Raw genomic sequence first — 15,955 nt, 5'->3', positions numbered from 1 at the left:
GCCCTTTTAGATTGGCTTCTTTTAGTTAGTGGTATGCGTTTATATTTTCTTCATGCCTTTTCATGGCTTGATAGCTCATTTCTTTTTAGCACTGAATAATATTCCATTATTCAGTTGTGATGTACCACAGTTTATCCAGTCACACATTGAAAGACATCTTGGTTACTTCCAAGTTTTGACAACTATGAATAAAGCTGCTGTAAACGTCGGTGTGTAGACTTTTGTGTGGATATAAGTTTTTAACTTCTTTGGGTGAGTACCAAGAAGTATGATTGCTGGATCATATAGTATGAGCGTTTTTAGTTTTGTAAGAAACCACCAAACTGTCTTCCAACATGGCCATACCATTTTGCATTCCCACTGGCAATGAATTAGAGTAGACTTCTTGTTGCTCCACAACCTCACCAGCATGTGGTGTTTTCAGTGTTCTAGATTTTGACCATTCTAATATTTGTAGTGGTATGCTGAGTATATTTTGATCTTCTTTGTCTGCATTCTTTTATAACAGAACTGCAGACTGGGTGATTTATAAAAAAAGAACTTTATTTCTTACAGTTCTGGAGACTGAGAAGTCCAAGGTTGAGGAGCCCGCATCTGGTGAGGACCTTCTTGCTGCATGGCAGAAGGCTGAAGAGCAAGAGAGCTTGAGAAAGCAAGAGAGGGCTGAGCTCATGTTTTATAACAACCCACTCCTGCGATAACATTAATCCACCTATGGGAGCAGAGCCCTCAGGGCCTAATAACCTCTTAGTGGTGCCACCTCTTAATATCATCACAATGGCAATTAAATTTCAACAGGAGTTTTGGAGAGGACATTCAAACCATAGTATGCTTGATCCATGGGTTTCTTAGAATCTGTGCATATATTTTGATTCAGTTGGTTAAACACAGACTCGAAATTGGTATATCTGCCAAATAAATTGTTCCTATTAACACTAAATTGTGACCATATTTATCTTCAGTGAGGCTCTTTGCCTTACAATCAATTTTGTGAATTATTTATATTGCTACTTCAACTTTCTTTTGGTTATTATTTACCTGAAATAAACATTTTTTTTATTCTTTTACTTCCTACTATTTCTTTCTTTCTTTCATTTTCTTTTCTTTTCGAAACAGGGTCTTGCTCTGTCACCCAGGCTGGAGTGCAGTGGTGCGATCTTGGCTTATAGTAGCCTCAATCTGCTGGGCTCAAATGATCATCCCACCTCAGCCTCCCGAGTAGTTGAGACTACAGGTGCATGCCACCATGCCCAGCTAATTTTTGTATTTTTTGAAGAGTCAGGGTTTTGCCATGTTGCCCAGGCTGGTTTCAAACTTCTGGAGTCAAGGGATCTGCCGACCTTGGCCTCCCAATGTTCTGGGATTACAGGTGTGAGCCACTGTACCTGGCCTACTATTTCTTAATTATTATATTTTAAACATATCTCTTTAAAAGAGCAATGGTTGGATTATATACGTATAATACAAAGACATACACACACACACAATCCACATACATAGAATCCATATATATAAAATCAATATAGCTATAATTTATATAAAATATCCTTATATGTAATTTAACACTTACACATATATAATCCACATATATAAAAAATCCATATATCTATAATACATATATCTGTAATTTATATATAATATCCATGTACAATCTACATAAAAATGTATATAATCCATATCTATATAATTTATATATGTATATATAAAAAATAGCTGAGACTGTCTTTCCTTTAATTGCAAGTTTAAGTCATTTACATTGATTGTTGTTTCTAGTATAGAGTTACTTCTACAATCTATTTTGAATTTTCAGTGAGGTGAACTTTTTTCTTTGACTTTCTCCTTTTTATATTTTGTTGATTAAGTTTTGTTATTCTCTTTATTCCTCTTCTATTTCTATTTTTAATGTATTTATATTTTTAGTGGTTTTAGCATATATACCTGACTTTAAAAAGTTTGTTTTATCAGCCTACCTCTCATTCATGCTATGGTTGTCTTGAATTTTAGTTTTACCTTTGCTGCTAAACTTTTCAAACTTGTTATTACGAATAGTTATTTAAATTTAGAAACATGTTTACAGATTGCTTTGCTTATTCTTGCATCTCATTAGTAATCTAATTGTATCTCTCCCTCTTTTCGGGTTCATTATTGTTCTTAAAGAAGTATATCCTTTAGTTTAATTTTAACAAGAGTCTGTTAATGGTAAACTCTTCCAGTCTTTACACTCAAATGCCTATAAAGTTGCCCTCAATCTTGAATATTATTCTCATTTTATATGTGATTTTAGTTTGGGTGTGATTTTCCTTCAGCCCTTAGAAGATCTTTTTTCATTGATTTTTGTCAGCTATTGTTCTCCACGAGGTATTTGCTATCAAATAGTTATTTCTTTATAGATAATTTGATTTCTCCCTTTTGTGATTTTAATATTTTTATCTTTTAATATTAATATTATTTTTCTTTTAGTGTTGTTTTTCTCTTTACCTTTGGCATCTTTATGTGAGTTTTAGGTGTGATTAAAACATATTTCTCTTGTTCGGAATTTGATGTGTTTCCTCCATTTGAGGACTAAGTCTTTTTTTAATTGTGGAAAATTCTCAGCCTTTATCATTTTAAATACCTTAGGTTCTTCTTCCAAGATTTCCAATAGACATATGTTACATCTTCTTTTTCTATCTTCCGTGTTTGTTAACATTTTTTTTTGGTGTTTTTCCATTTCTTTATTTCTCTGCTATACTTTGGGTGTTTTTATCTGAAAACTGTCTTGTAGTTCATCAGTTTTCTTTTCAGGTGTTTATAATTTGCATCTATTGTATTTTGAATTGTAATTAGGTTCCCCTTTATATGTCTAAATTTTATTTTTAAAAATCTGAGTGCTCTTATTTTATTCTGTTCTGTTCTTTTTATGATTTCTGTTTCTTCTTTACTCTTTAATCATTTTAAATATAGTTATTTCATAGTCTCCTTTAGACTGCTCTATCATTTCTAGTACTTGGTTACTAATTCTGTTTGTGCATTCTGCTCCTTCTCTCTCAAGGATGATTTTCTCATGGGGTTTTCAAAAACTTTTTGAGCTTCTTTAGAAGTTATGTATGTATTTATTTTTCCTGTAGGAATCTTTTGGCCCTGGGCTTTGAAAGTGTTTCTGTAGAGTGGCTTTTCCTGAATTCTGCTGTGGTCCTAGTGGTTTTACCTTCCCAGACTAGCTTTTATGTTAATGTCTTGGGTTATATCCCTTTCATTTCATGTGTAGTTTAAACCTGGACCCCTTATCTAGCTGTGGCACCAATGGGGGATTTCATTTCCTCTAGGGCAGGGGTCAGCAAACTATGTCTAAGAGCCAAACAGTGCCCTGCCCATTTGTTTGTGCACTGTCTATGGGTGCTTTGGCATTCCAGTGGTAGAAGTGAGTAGTTGTGATGAGAAAGTATGGGAACCCTATTGTAGGGTGACTTTTTTTCCACCTATTCAAGGGTTTGGGCAGATATCAAGCCTCTTTGCAGCTTTCCCAACTTGTGAATTAATTCCCTTTGCATGTAATGGGCAGCACTTCAAGGATCCCTGCTTTCCACAGGTTCTGTTGAGAATGCTAGGACCCCATAGCCCTTCTCCCCATATTGTGATAAGGCCCCAGTGCCACCCCCAAGGCTCTGTGTCTGGCCCAGTACCCGTGGAACCTGACGTGGCGCCAACTCCCATGACTGACCTGGCTTTCAAGTCTCTCTTTGTTTCTGGCTTCTGGGCATTTATTTTTCTTTTAAGCTCATTCAGTTTTCGGTTACATTTTGTTCCATGTTATATGTGTTTGCACAGAATGGAAAGCTCTTTTATCTTGTTGCTAAACAGTAAATTCCCAATTCTATTGTTCATCATCAAATTTTATTCTATTTTAGAACGAGTTGCAGAAGTTCATGGATGTTACATTTGAAAAGATTCAAAACACAAATCAAGCTCTAAGAATGTTGAAGAAATTTGAAAGGTAAAAGTTTCAAGAAATTGTCTATTTTCTAAAATTGGGATAGTTTAGCTTTTATTGTTGTTATTCCTATTATTATTATTTCATATTCTGATGGAAAGGAAAACCTCTCTTGGCAATTTGGGTCACAAGGTCATAGTTTTTAAGTTTTTCAGAGGATTAATCCTTTTAAGGATTCAGGATTTATTTTATTTCTACAAATAGAGAATACTCTTAGCTTTGAAGTACCTTGTGACTGCCTATAATAATATTTCCTAATGTATAGATAATTTGAAAAAAGTCTTCCCAAGTTAATAGTTTTGCCTACATTTTATGGATGAGTTTTATTTTTATTCTTTTAATATTCCACATAAATATCTCATTCTTTTCCATTAGCATTTTAAAAAATAAATATTAATAAATGAGATTCCTAGATATTTTTGTGTATTTTATTTATTTTATTCCATTAATTCAAGCGTTTAACTTTTTAAAAAAATCAGATTGAATATACCTGATCTTGGTATTGATGACAAATATCGACTTATCCTTGAGAACTATGGGGCTGACATTGATATGATTTCAAAGCTGTATACAAAGCAGAAATACGATCCTCCTCTGGCTCGAAACCAGCCTCCCATCGCCGGAAAGATTTTGTGGGCCCGCCAGCTCTTCCATAGGATTCAGCAGCCCATGCAGCTTTTCCAGCAGCAGCCAGCTGTGCTAAGCACGGCAGAAGCCAAACCTATAATTCGCAGTTACAACAGGATGGCCAAGGTCCTCCTGGAGTTTGAGGTCCTCTTCCACAGGGCGTGGCTTCGGCAAGTGAGTCCCTAAATTTATACTCTTCCCATTGTTGGAATCATGGAAGCCCCTTTCTAGCATTTGACAGTGTTATTTCTGTAGAAAGCTGGATTTGTAGGTATTTTGTAAGGCAGATGGGTTGAATCTAAGCGTTCAGAGTATAATATGTCCACAAAGAAAAATAAGTATTAGATTTGAAAAAAAACTGCAAGCCAGGTAACAGAACCCCATTTTTATTTAATTTACGAACTCCAAAGTGAGAAGATCTTGTTTATTGGTTCCTATGCCCAGTCTATTAGGATATCTTCCTTTTAAAAATTCAGTCAGATCCTAAATGTGTCAGTAAACACTAGTACATCTGTTAAACAAAGTCTCAAATTTTCTTTTGTTGTACAACTGGTTAATCATAGCATATCCTACCAATGCATGTATTTATTTGTAGGCTGTCAGGATGCGATGTCTCCATAGCTGGGTTCATTGTTTTTCTAGATAAGTAAAAACTGAGTTTAGGAGGTCTTACGAAAGTTTTATTAGGAAGGATAATAGAGTAGGCATGAAGGTATCAGGTAGCTAAATGGCTTTTGAGACGTCACCACTGTTGCAGTGTCCACTTATTTATCAGTGTGAGAGTCATTGAAAGGTTTTATTGAATTGACTGCCCAACATCACCACCAACAACTTGAAAGCTATTTTGTGAGACTGGATTTAGGAGAAGAGTGAGTGATCTTATTGCCCTTAATTTAGGAAGCTCAAATCCATGGAAGAACATTTAATGATCCTTATTCCCAGAGACAGCTGAGCTAGATACTCTGTATGAATTGAACTTTCTAATAGTAGTGATGTTGTTTTCTTTCCACAGATTGAAGAAATTCATGTAGGTCTTGAGGCTTCGTTATTGGTGAAGGCTCCAGGCACAGGGGAATTGTTTGTAAACTTTGACCCTCAGATATTAATCTTACTTAGAGAAACGGAGTGTATGGCCCAGATGGGTCTGGAAGTCTCTCCATTGGCAGCTTCCCTCTTCCAGAAACGAGATAGATACAAAGGGAACTTCAGTAACATGAAGGTATACTACTTTTATTTTTTTCCCCCCATTCCTGGCTAGCTCTGGAATGTATTATAAAAAAATATGGTGATGTGTCATATTCAAGGAGCAGAAAGTGGCCAGGATGAATGGAGTGACCGAGGGGACAGCGCCATGGGGTGCGGCTGCAGAGTTGGCTGGGGCCAGGCCGTTACAGGCCTTACAGGCCAAGATGAGAAGCTTGGGTTTTATTTTGAGTGTACCAGGAAACCACTGGAGGATTTCGAGCCACTGAAAAAGGCACGATCTCTTTTTGTAATAAAAGTTATTCTTACTACTGGGTGAAAATGGATGTTAAGGGGGATAAAGGTGTCAGTGGGAAGCCCGTTTGTGAAGTGTTGCACTGGCCCAGGATGAAGATGAGAGCTTGAACTAGGATGGCAGCAGAGTTGTTTGGAGAATTTAGAGTTATGTCAACAGTCAGGTTATGAGAGAACTCGGGAATAATACCTGTGCTTTTGGTGTGAGCAATTCCATGAATTAAAGCAGGGGTGCCATAGAGTGCTGTGTAGGTTGCATTCTTTACAACTTGCACAATACTATGCAGGGGCCCTGACTGTAAGTTCAATTTATGGAGATGGCGAAAACTGAAACTAGTGTATCTGGAGCAGCAGGAGGGAATCAGTAGTTCCCATTTAAGTACAAGATAGTTTTTAGACAGCCAAGTGGCAATGTTGTCCATGCAGTTGGATACGTAAGTCTGGAGTTCAGTAGAGAAGCCAAAGTGGGAGGCATACTTCTGAGAGTTATCAGAATATCATTGTTATTTAATGTCATTGTCCTGGATGAGATCTCTTAGGGGAGAGAATACAGACAGAGAAGAATGGAGGGCCACTGGACCAAGCATTGGGTTGGTCCAGTATTAACAGATCTGAAAGAAGAAGACAGGTGTGCAAATAAAACAGAGGATTGGCCTTTGAGCTGGGAAGAAACCAAGTGTCAAGGAGACCAAGGATGCCTGGGCGCAGTGGCTCATGCCTGTAATCCTAGCACTTTGGGAGGCTGAGACTGGCAGATCACCTGGGGTCAGGAGTTTGAGACCAGCCTGGCCAACATGGTGAAACCCTGTCTCTATTAAAAATATAAAAATTAGCTGAACATGTTGGCATGTGCCTGTAATCTCAGCTACTTGGGAGGCCGAGGCAGGAGAATCTCTGGAACCAGGAGGCTGAGGTTGCTGTGAGCCGAGATTGTGCCACTGCACTCCAGCCTGGGTGACAGAGCGAGATCTGTCTCAAAAAACAAACAAACAAAAAACAACAAAAAAAGGAAGCCAAGGATATGAGAAGGCTACTGAGAGAGGGACTGGTCACCAGTGACAAATGCTGCTACCCAGGGGATGAAAAAGGTGAGATCAGAGATGCGGCCATGGAATCTGACAACATGGAAACCGTTGTTAAAATTTCAGAGTGGTTAACATCACGTGACAATACTAAGTCCATGCACTTGCACTGTACTTTACATTTAAAGCCATCTTCATCCTCATTATTTCATTTGATCTTTTCTACCACCATGTTAGGTAAGTAGGACAGAATACTATTATTTTATTTCATAGATGACGAAACTGTGGCTGAGAGAAGTTAAAAGATTTAGCAAAGGTCTCATAGCTAGAAAGTGGCAGAAGTAAGACCAGAACCCAGACTTCTAATCCATCGTCTTCCTACCACTTCATGTCATATTAAAAAGTTGTATTGGCAATGGACAGACATTCCTCAAATGTAGACTCATAAAATACCAGTCAGCATGTTGGGATTCCCTTTTACACTCTTTCACATTAGGAAACTCACTTAGTCAATTTACATATTCATAAAGAAAATCATATATTTACTAAGAAATCATAATTATAAGATTATGAAATTCCTGATAATTTAATTGTATTTGCAGAGTTGTTGTTTTAGTTGTCTGTTTCAGGCAATAAACACTTGTAAGCATGTTGTAGGGTTTACAATAACCGTATCATTATATCATGGCTTTATGGGTGAAGAACTTGAGTGGGGCTTGGATAGGTGATTGTTCTGTTCCATGTATTGTTGACAAAGGCTGTTTATTTGTATTCAGCTGGCAGATGTTCAATCTGTAAGGTCCAAGAAGGGCTCTTCTAGTTTCTGTTTCTGTCCTGAGGAAAGCTGGAAGGTACACTCCATTGGGACTGTGAACAGGCACATCTATACATGGCCTTCCAGTATGGAGGCCTCTGGCTAGGAGAATTTCTTATATGGCAGCTCAGGGTTTCAAGAACAAGCACTACAGTGAACAATAAAGAAGCCACGTGGTCTTTATAATAGCCTCAGATGTCTCATAGCATCATCTCTGTTGTACTCTGTTGGACTGTAAACCTATCCAGATTCAAAAAAAGGGGATGTGGTCCCCACCCCATGAAGGGAGGAGGATCAAAGAATGTTTTGAATGACAATTCAAGGGAGTAAATTATCCTCTCATTAATATTTATTATCTTGGAGGTTGAGAGTTAAAAGTTCCTGCTCAACCTGAGTAGCTGGTCAAAGCAGATCTATTGGGAGGTTTAGGGGACCATCTGAAGTATTGCAGAGTTATTGTGCTGAATATTTGACAGAGCTTTCAGGCTTCTGCAGACATGCCAAAGTAGCTGAGAATTTGTTTCTTCATCTGTTCCTTGGAAGACAGTTTAAGTAGAAAGAGAAGACCAAGTACAGGCTAATAGTTACAAATATAGACTCTGAAGCCAATTTAATCTGGATTCAAATCATTATCTTTGGGTAAATGACTTCACCTTCTAAGCCTGGGTTTCTGTTTTGTCAAAGCAGTTGAGTAATCCCTTCTGGGATTAAAGGTGGGAAGTAGAATGCCTGCTAGAAGCAGATTCTAAGAACTGCTTCCAGATAGAATAACTGGTGGACATTGAAAAAAGGCAAGCAGTGGGTACAAGTTTCAGGAAATATATAAATAGCTGCTAATAGAACCAGAAAATTTAGACTTTTCTAAAGTGGCTTTTATGGACATTGAAATAATCTTATAGAAATCGTGGAAAAACATTATATGAGGAAAGGATTATGAGGTCCATTTGGGAAATACTGGGTTTAACAAAATTTTCAAAGCCTTGCAAGGCTTCTTACTTTCTTAAGCAGGTTTCTAAGGATCATTAATGTTAGCTACGACCCCCCAAGAGGGGAGATATTGTATGCAGCATTTTCAAAATTTATCTATCAAAGGGCCATTTTTCTTATAGAATCTCTTTGACCTAGTACTCCAGGCAAAACAGTTTGGAAAACATTAATCTATTATCAGGGTAATACCAACTTGCACATATATGGTCTTAATACCAACTATATTTATGAGGCACATTAAAGTTAGTTTCTTATAATTAATGATTATTAATATTGACATGGTTACATATGAACAAAATATTGACACAGTTTGACATTATGTAAATAATACTGACACAGTTTGACATTATGTACATTTCAATGAAAGATGAGAATCCCCATTTCAGATGAAAAATCCTTCTGATAACAACTAATTAGATAGATATTGATTTGTTATCTCCTATGTGCCAGGCACTGGTTCAGGCTCACTGGACAAAGCAGACAAAATTCTTGTCCTTGTAGAACTTATAGTCTAATTGGGTAAGACAGAAAATGAACACTGTAAGTAGGCAAATTAATATAGTCTATTGTAATAAAGTGATAGTTATTATGGACAAAAAAGGGGGATAAAATGTGTGAGTGGTTTTGGTGGTGGTTTATAATCTTAAACAGGTAGTCAGGACAGGTATAATTGAGAAAGTATCATTTGAGTACTTATTTGAAGGAGGTGTAAAGGCCCTGAGGCTCAGGATCAGAAAGGAAGACAGTCAGGCAAGTGCAGGTAAGAGAGGGAAAGAGTGGTTGGAGATGAGATCAGAGAAGTAATGGGACAAAATCGGGTAGATCTTTCTAGAACAAGCACCTATCCAAGTCCTTTGTATAAAGGTTTGTAGCCCTGAGTTAAATGGGGGGCTGTGTAACCATGTGAGCAGAAGAGTAACATGATCTGAATTCTCATTTTGAAAGGGTCATTTTTGCTGCTAAACTGTACCTAGACTTATTGGGAGGGTGAGTGGAAGCAGGATCTGACTTGCTTTCCACATTTACAGTTACTGCCGTCATTGGCTCCTACCTAAATTATTGGGATGATCTACCGTTGTCTCCCTGCTTCCACTCACCCTCCCAATAAGTCTAGGTACAATTTAGACAGCAAACAAGATATCCTAATGGATTACCTGTGTGTGTGAGAGTGAAAGAGGAATCAAGGATGACTCTGGGTTTTGAACTGTGGACTGGAAGGATAAAGTTACTATCAGCTGAGTTGGAGGATGCGCCGGGAAGAGGTTTTGGGAAAAGAATAAACTTTCAGTTTGGGACTTATTAAGTTTGAAATGTCTGTTACATATTGATGTGGAAACTTTGGGAGGCTGCTGCCATTCATGAATCTAGACTTTCAGGAGTGAGATCTGGGCTGGAGATGTAAATGTGTTTGTTTCTGGCATCTGGGTGAAATTCAAAGCCGTGACACTAGTTGAGATCAATACGAGTTCCCGATGTGCTTTGGGTCTTGGCAACAAGATTTGGCCTATAATCCTAGCAAAGGGCTGAGGTAGACCTCTGGCGACTCAGATGTTTTGGGTGATGGGTGTAGTCTGCAAGAGGTCCCCAGAGGAGCAGCACGCGTGTCGTACCAGTGTACAAAGGGGAACAAACAAGCCTGGTGATGAGCAGGTGAAGGTGCCATTCCCATGTTTCTGCATGGTTTAGAAAAATTACTTGGCCTTAGATTTTCTCCCTTTTTAGACTGTGTAGGAGGTGAGACACTCTTAGTCTTAAATTCTTGTTCATCTTCAGTTGTATTTTTTTGAATTAGGAATTTGTAATTATGGAGAGCGTCCTTGTCTTCTTTTCTTTTTATTGTTTTGGCTACTCTACCTGCCAGGCTATTAGAGCCCTATAGTTTGACCCTAAATAAAAGTAGTCATTTTGTATAAAATATGAGCTATTAACAGACATTAGAAGTGAGATATTAGTTGATTACTTAACCCCAATTTCATTGCAGATGATGCTAGCTGAATATCAGAGAGTGAAGTCAAAAATGCCTGCTGCCATTGAGCAATTGATTGTCCCTCACTTGGCCAAAGTGGATGAAGCTCTCCAACCTGGCTTGGCTGCACTGACCTGGACATCACTGAATATTGGGACATATTTAGAAAACACTTTTGCAAAGATCAGTAAGTCTGCCTGAATAATTAGTATTTCTGAATTCGAAAGGCTGAGTTCCTAACATCTGTTGTATAATTTCTTATCAATATAGAGATATAAATAATGAAATGGGGAGTGTTATTTTTAAGCTGTTTCATAAGAAATTGTTCCAAAGCATGTGAATTCAGTAATTTCCTGGAAACTATAAATATTCACTATTTAATTTTATCCCGAGATTAACCACATATTTTCATTTATTTGTATTTTTGGACATTAGGATTTAAAGTATATTTAGAGTTATTCAGCTTTTTATATAAATAGGTTAGTGTATTTTGAGAGCTTGATTTGAAAGATGTGGAGATTTGGATAGGGTACAGTGCTGAACAACAGGATAAATGGGAAAAATTTAAACGAACACAATTTTCCTTGAAAGGAGATATAATAGTCTAAAATATATGTCAGGTAGTATATTCCATAAAATGCGCTTTTCTGGAATGTGTACAGGTATGTCGCAAAGAAGGGCTCAAATATGTCTGGGAAATCCAAGAGGAGCAGTTGGACAGGTTTCTTTGCTGGAGGACTTTTCAGAGCCTTTAACATGCCAGTGTCTAGTAGGTCTCCAAAAGTGGCCTTTTGCTTGTGGCATTTCCCAGAATTCCTTGGCTGCCTTCCAGGAGGACACATTAACACCTTACAGATCCTCTGTGGCAGACAGTATAGCACAGTCTGGAATATGGTAATGGTTTTTTGTTTTTTTTTTTTCTCAGAAAGACTTAGACATTGCTATTGTCCCCTCCTAGCCAGTGTCTTACACCCTCTCCTCTGCATGGCCCAATCCTCCCCACTCTTGTAGCCCAGAGTAAGTCTTGCCCCAGAAGGCTATTCTGATTACTCTACCTCCTGTGACCGCTTCCTCCTGTGACCTCCTGTTGGATTTATATTTGGGACCAGAGACTTGATATTTTGGTTGTCTTCTAATGGTTTAGTACAGTTTCATCTTTCTCTTCAAACAGACTGCAAAGGGCCCGAATATCAGGCTGTTTAGTTTTTTTTTTCTTCTTTTATTGTAAATTGATAACTTATAATTGTATAGATTTATGGATTCTGTGAAGAGGGAGTTGCTTGGGGAAAAAGTGATGGGTTACAAAATGGTGTTACGATTTATGAATGCAATGTGAAATAATTAAATCCAGGCTGTTTAATTTTTATACTTCTTTTGTGTTATTCTCAACTGGGTGTGTAGTAGACATTCATATACTTGCAGATACATAATTGCAATAATTTTATATACTCAGTCCTTCTTCATTTCTTTATCACTGTAACCCCATTCCTACACCTCAAGCCCATTGCCTTATTTCTGGATACCTCTTCCTGGGCTTCCCTTTTAGATCACTCTCGTGATGCCTCCTTTTATCCTCTCTCTCCCCTGACTCCGCCCCTCAGGTCTCTCTCTTGTTCTGGTATTTATGGCTGTTAACATAGTACCTAGTCTATTTATAATCTAAATTGTCAAGAGCTTGTCTTATCACTAGGTTTTCACTGTACTTTCCAAAAAACTTAGGGTTCAGAAGGTCCAGCTATTTAAATAGCCAGGTACTTTATATTTAAGAATATTTGAGAAGTACTGGGTTGGAGGGGAGTAGAGTGAGAAATTATGGTTGAGCCCATACCTCACCTTTGTTAGGCTTTATAGATTGGGAGCTGGACTCAAAGACAAATGATAATGGAGTTTTTGAATATGAATGAATATCAAGCCAGAGATGCTAAATGGCTTTTAATGTTACATAGATGTAAGAAATAATAATGAGTTCAGAACCCAATTTCCTTGCTCTAAATTAATATTTCTTCCAAAATACGCCTCCCCAGGAAATAAAACAAGAGGAAATTGGATAAAATTTCCTAAGGAGGCACTTATGGAATGTATAAAAACATCATAATAAGAGTTATCATAATCAAATTAGAACAGGCGACCAAGATAGACTTTAGTAATATCCTTCCTTTAGAACGTTAGTATTAGAGTATTAACAATTTGGATGTTTTATTAGAATGTTAGCTGGAGACAAGGAACTAGTTTCTAGAGAAACTTCTTGTTCTTGTTTTCTATTATGTTTTTCTTTTTGTAATTTAAGGAACTAAAATAGAACAAAGATGAAGTTTCTTTGAGAGAAAACTATGTAAAATCTCAAGAGCAGTTGGATTTTTATTGGATTAGTAAGCCAGTCCTACTTACACGTGGTCATTTGCATCATGCATTTAAGAGAGTATAGATAATCTGGGACACTATCCACATTACATAATCCTTGACTTGATCACATCTGCAAAATCCCTTTTGCCATGTAAGGTAACGTTCACAGGAGATTAGGATGTGGACATCCTTGGGGACTACTTTTTTCAGCTTAACACAGATGTCCTTAAAGATGAAGAAGCAGTCCGTTAGAAAGAGTAGAGAATTTTATTGCTCACACATACTTAAATGAAAGTATTGGCTCTCTTTTAGTATTGAATCAATTTACTAGGCAGAACTATTTGGCATCTTGAGTAGCCTCTTTAATAATTAGCTTAGAAACAATAGGAAACTTTTAGGCTTTTATTCTTTAGGAAATAAAGGTATTTATTTAAGGAAGCGTTTACATCTCCGATACAGCATTGGCATGTAACGTTGTCTTTCCTGTATTCAATTTCTGCTTTATTTCCCAGGAGAAAGGAGTATTAGAAAAAGAGAAATTTTACTGTATGGTATCTGTTGAAAAATGTATTACCCTTAGATGGATATCCATTAGTAATCATTCCTACTTTTGATGTGCAGTTGTTGTTAGTTTGCTTCAGCGTTGGCCTTTGCATCCATTGAACTTAGCATTCAATATTACTTCAGCACAACTAAAAAAATGTACCCTGTGATATTTACAGTGAAAGAAAAAATAGGGAACTTTCACTTTAGTAAAATTTGTTGAATACTTCTTGTGGAATAGGCACCGGGTTAAATGTTGAAGATGTAAGGATAAAAAATATGAATTCTAAAGAGATAAGACACATGGGTAGACAATCCGCAGAGGTGGAAGGATGCTCCATCTGTGGTTTTACAGGAGGAGGGACCACTCCAATGCACACGGATTCACCCAGGACCTCTGTGGGGAAATGCACTTGAGCCAGATCTTTAAGTATGAGTGAGAGTTAGGCAGGCAGGAGCTCAGAAACTGGTTACAGAGAAGGAACGATGGCCCCAGGAAATAAAATAAAAGGAAATTGGCTAAAATTCCCTAAGGAGGCATTTATAAAATGTATAAAAACTTTATAATAAGAATTATCATAATCAAATTAGAGGGGGCTACTAAGTTAGACTTTCCCTTCTCCCTACAGAGTATTAGTATTAGAAGGTTAACAATTTGGATATTTTATTAGTGACAAGCAAGTGTGAATCAGTGGGGATCTGGGGAACATACGTAAGTGAGAATCTTTAAAGCTGATTTTACTACTGTCATTTAATCAAGTGTTGATTTTTTTAAAAAACAAAATGTTTTACTTAATCTCTTTTATTTACTTTTATTTTTTCCCAAAGAGGACCTGGAGCTGCTGCTTGACAGGGTCAATGATTTGATTGAGTTCCGCATCGATGCTGTTCTAGAAGAAATGAGCAGCACGCCTCTTTGTCAGCTTCCCCAGGAGGAGCCGCTAACCTGTGAAGAGTTTCTCCAAATGACAAAGGTCATTAAAGCCTTGATTTTTTTGTTTAAAGTTTTTGGTGATTCATTTTCCTATAAAGGTCACTTTTTTGAAGTTTAAGTTAGATTTTTTTCTCTACTTGGAGTGCTCTGTGATAGATGTAATTCAAACATGGAATCTTCTGACAATAATTTGCCAATGAAGAGAAATGTATCTAAGTAAGCAGTCACTTAGCTATGAGGAGCACATCATTTCAGATCGGTAGGAAAGAAATTGCCATAGAACACACTTGGAATTTTTCCATTTTTTAATGAAGGATAGAGCTATCTTGCAGAAGTGCTTCTCATAAGCTAGGGTTAATTAACAAAACAATTGTTTTGAACAGCTTCTAGACAAAATTTCTTCTTTAAACATTTTTGTTGAGGGGGGTTTCCCAAACTGGTGTTCTATAGCACACAATTCTGGAGTCATTGCTGGGAATCCTGAGAGAGGCAGGGAGTGAGTGCAAACTGCTTAGGGTAAAGACTGTGCTTACAGATCCACTATACTTTAACATACTAAGATAAAGGGCCTCAGAAGATCTCCATTTAACCTTTTTTTTTTTTTTTTTTTTTTTTTTGAGATGGAGTCTTGCTCTGTTGCCCAGGCTGGAGTGCAGTGACGTGATCTCGGCTCACTGCAACCTCTGCCTCCCGGGTTGAAGCAATTCTCCTGCCTCAGCTTCCTGAGTAGCTGGGACTACAGGCACACGCTGCCATGCCTGCCTAATTTTTTGTATTTTATTAGAGATGGGGTTTCATCGTGTTGCCCAGGCTGGTCTCGAACTCCTGAGCTCAGGCAACCTGCCCACTTTGGCCTCCCAAAGTGCTGAGATTACAGGCATGAGCCACTGCACCTGGCCCTTCATTTACCTTTTCATAGCTCATTATTTCTCCCAACACATTTGCAAATGGGACACTTTCTTTCCTGTGCCAGGAGTAAGCTCCTGGGAGCAGTGCTCCATGAAGTGCCCCTTCAGGCATGTCACGTTAGCGTCATTTACAATATTCCCAGTGGGCATCCTGAGGATAAGGATTCCTTGATCATGATTTTAATAAGGTGTGTTGGTGTCCCCAAGACCACCCTCACTAGGAGGACTCACGGAACTCAGCACGTAGTTGCACTGCCCTGACATAGTTAAGAGATGCAGCCGGATCATAAGGAACAAAGACAGGTGGTGTCTGGGGAGTCCCTGTCCAGGCTTTCTCATGCTCT

General features: G+C 37.7%; 1 protein-coding gene across 1 annotated transcript in view; it reads left to right on the top strand.

The window, feature by feature from the left end:
- DNAH5 (dynein axonemal heavy chain 5) overlaps positions 1 to 15,955 on the top strand; it is a 234,597-nt gene that overhangs the window by 25,478 nt on the left and 193,164 nt on the right. The window contains exons 13-17 of the mRNA XM_030815104.1: positions 3,888 to 3,973; positions 4,450 to 4,771; positions 5,610 to 5,816; positions 10,899 to 11,070; positions 14,598 to 14,743. Coding sequence (XP_030670964.1) covers positions 3,888 to 3,973; positions 4,450 to 4,771; positions 5,610 to 5,816; positions 10,899 to 11,070; positions 14,598 to 14,743 — 933 coding nt within the window. The remainder of the gene's footprint in view (positions 1 to 3,887; positions 3,974 to 4,449; positions 4,772 to 5,609; positions 5,817 to 10,898; positions 11,071 to 14,597; positions 14,744 to 15,955) is intronic.

The sequence above is a fragment of the Nomascus leucogenys genome, chromosome 6 (genome assembly GCF_006542625.1).
Source record: "Nomascus leucogenys isolate Asia chromosome 6, Asia_NLE_v1, whole genome shotgun sequence".
In the NCBI taxonomy this organism is placed as follows: domain Eukaryota; kingdom Metazoa; phylum Chordata; class Mammalia; order Primates; family Hylobatidae; genus Nomascus; species Nomascus leucogenys.
Note: the sequence above shows the minus strand (reverse complement) of the source record. Positions and strands in the feature narration are given on the sequence as shown.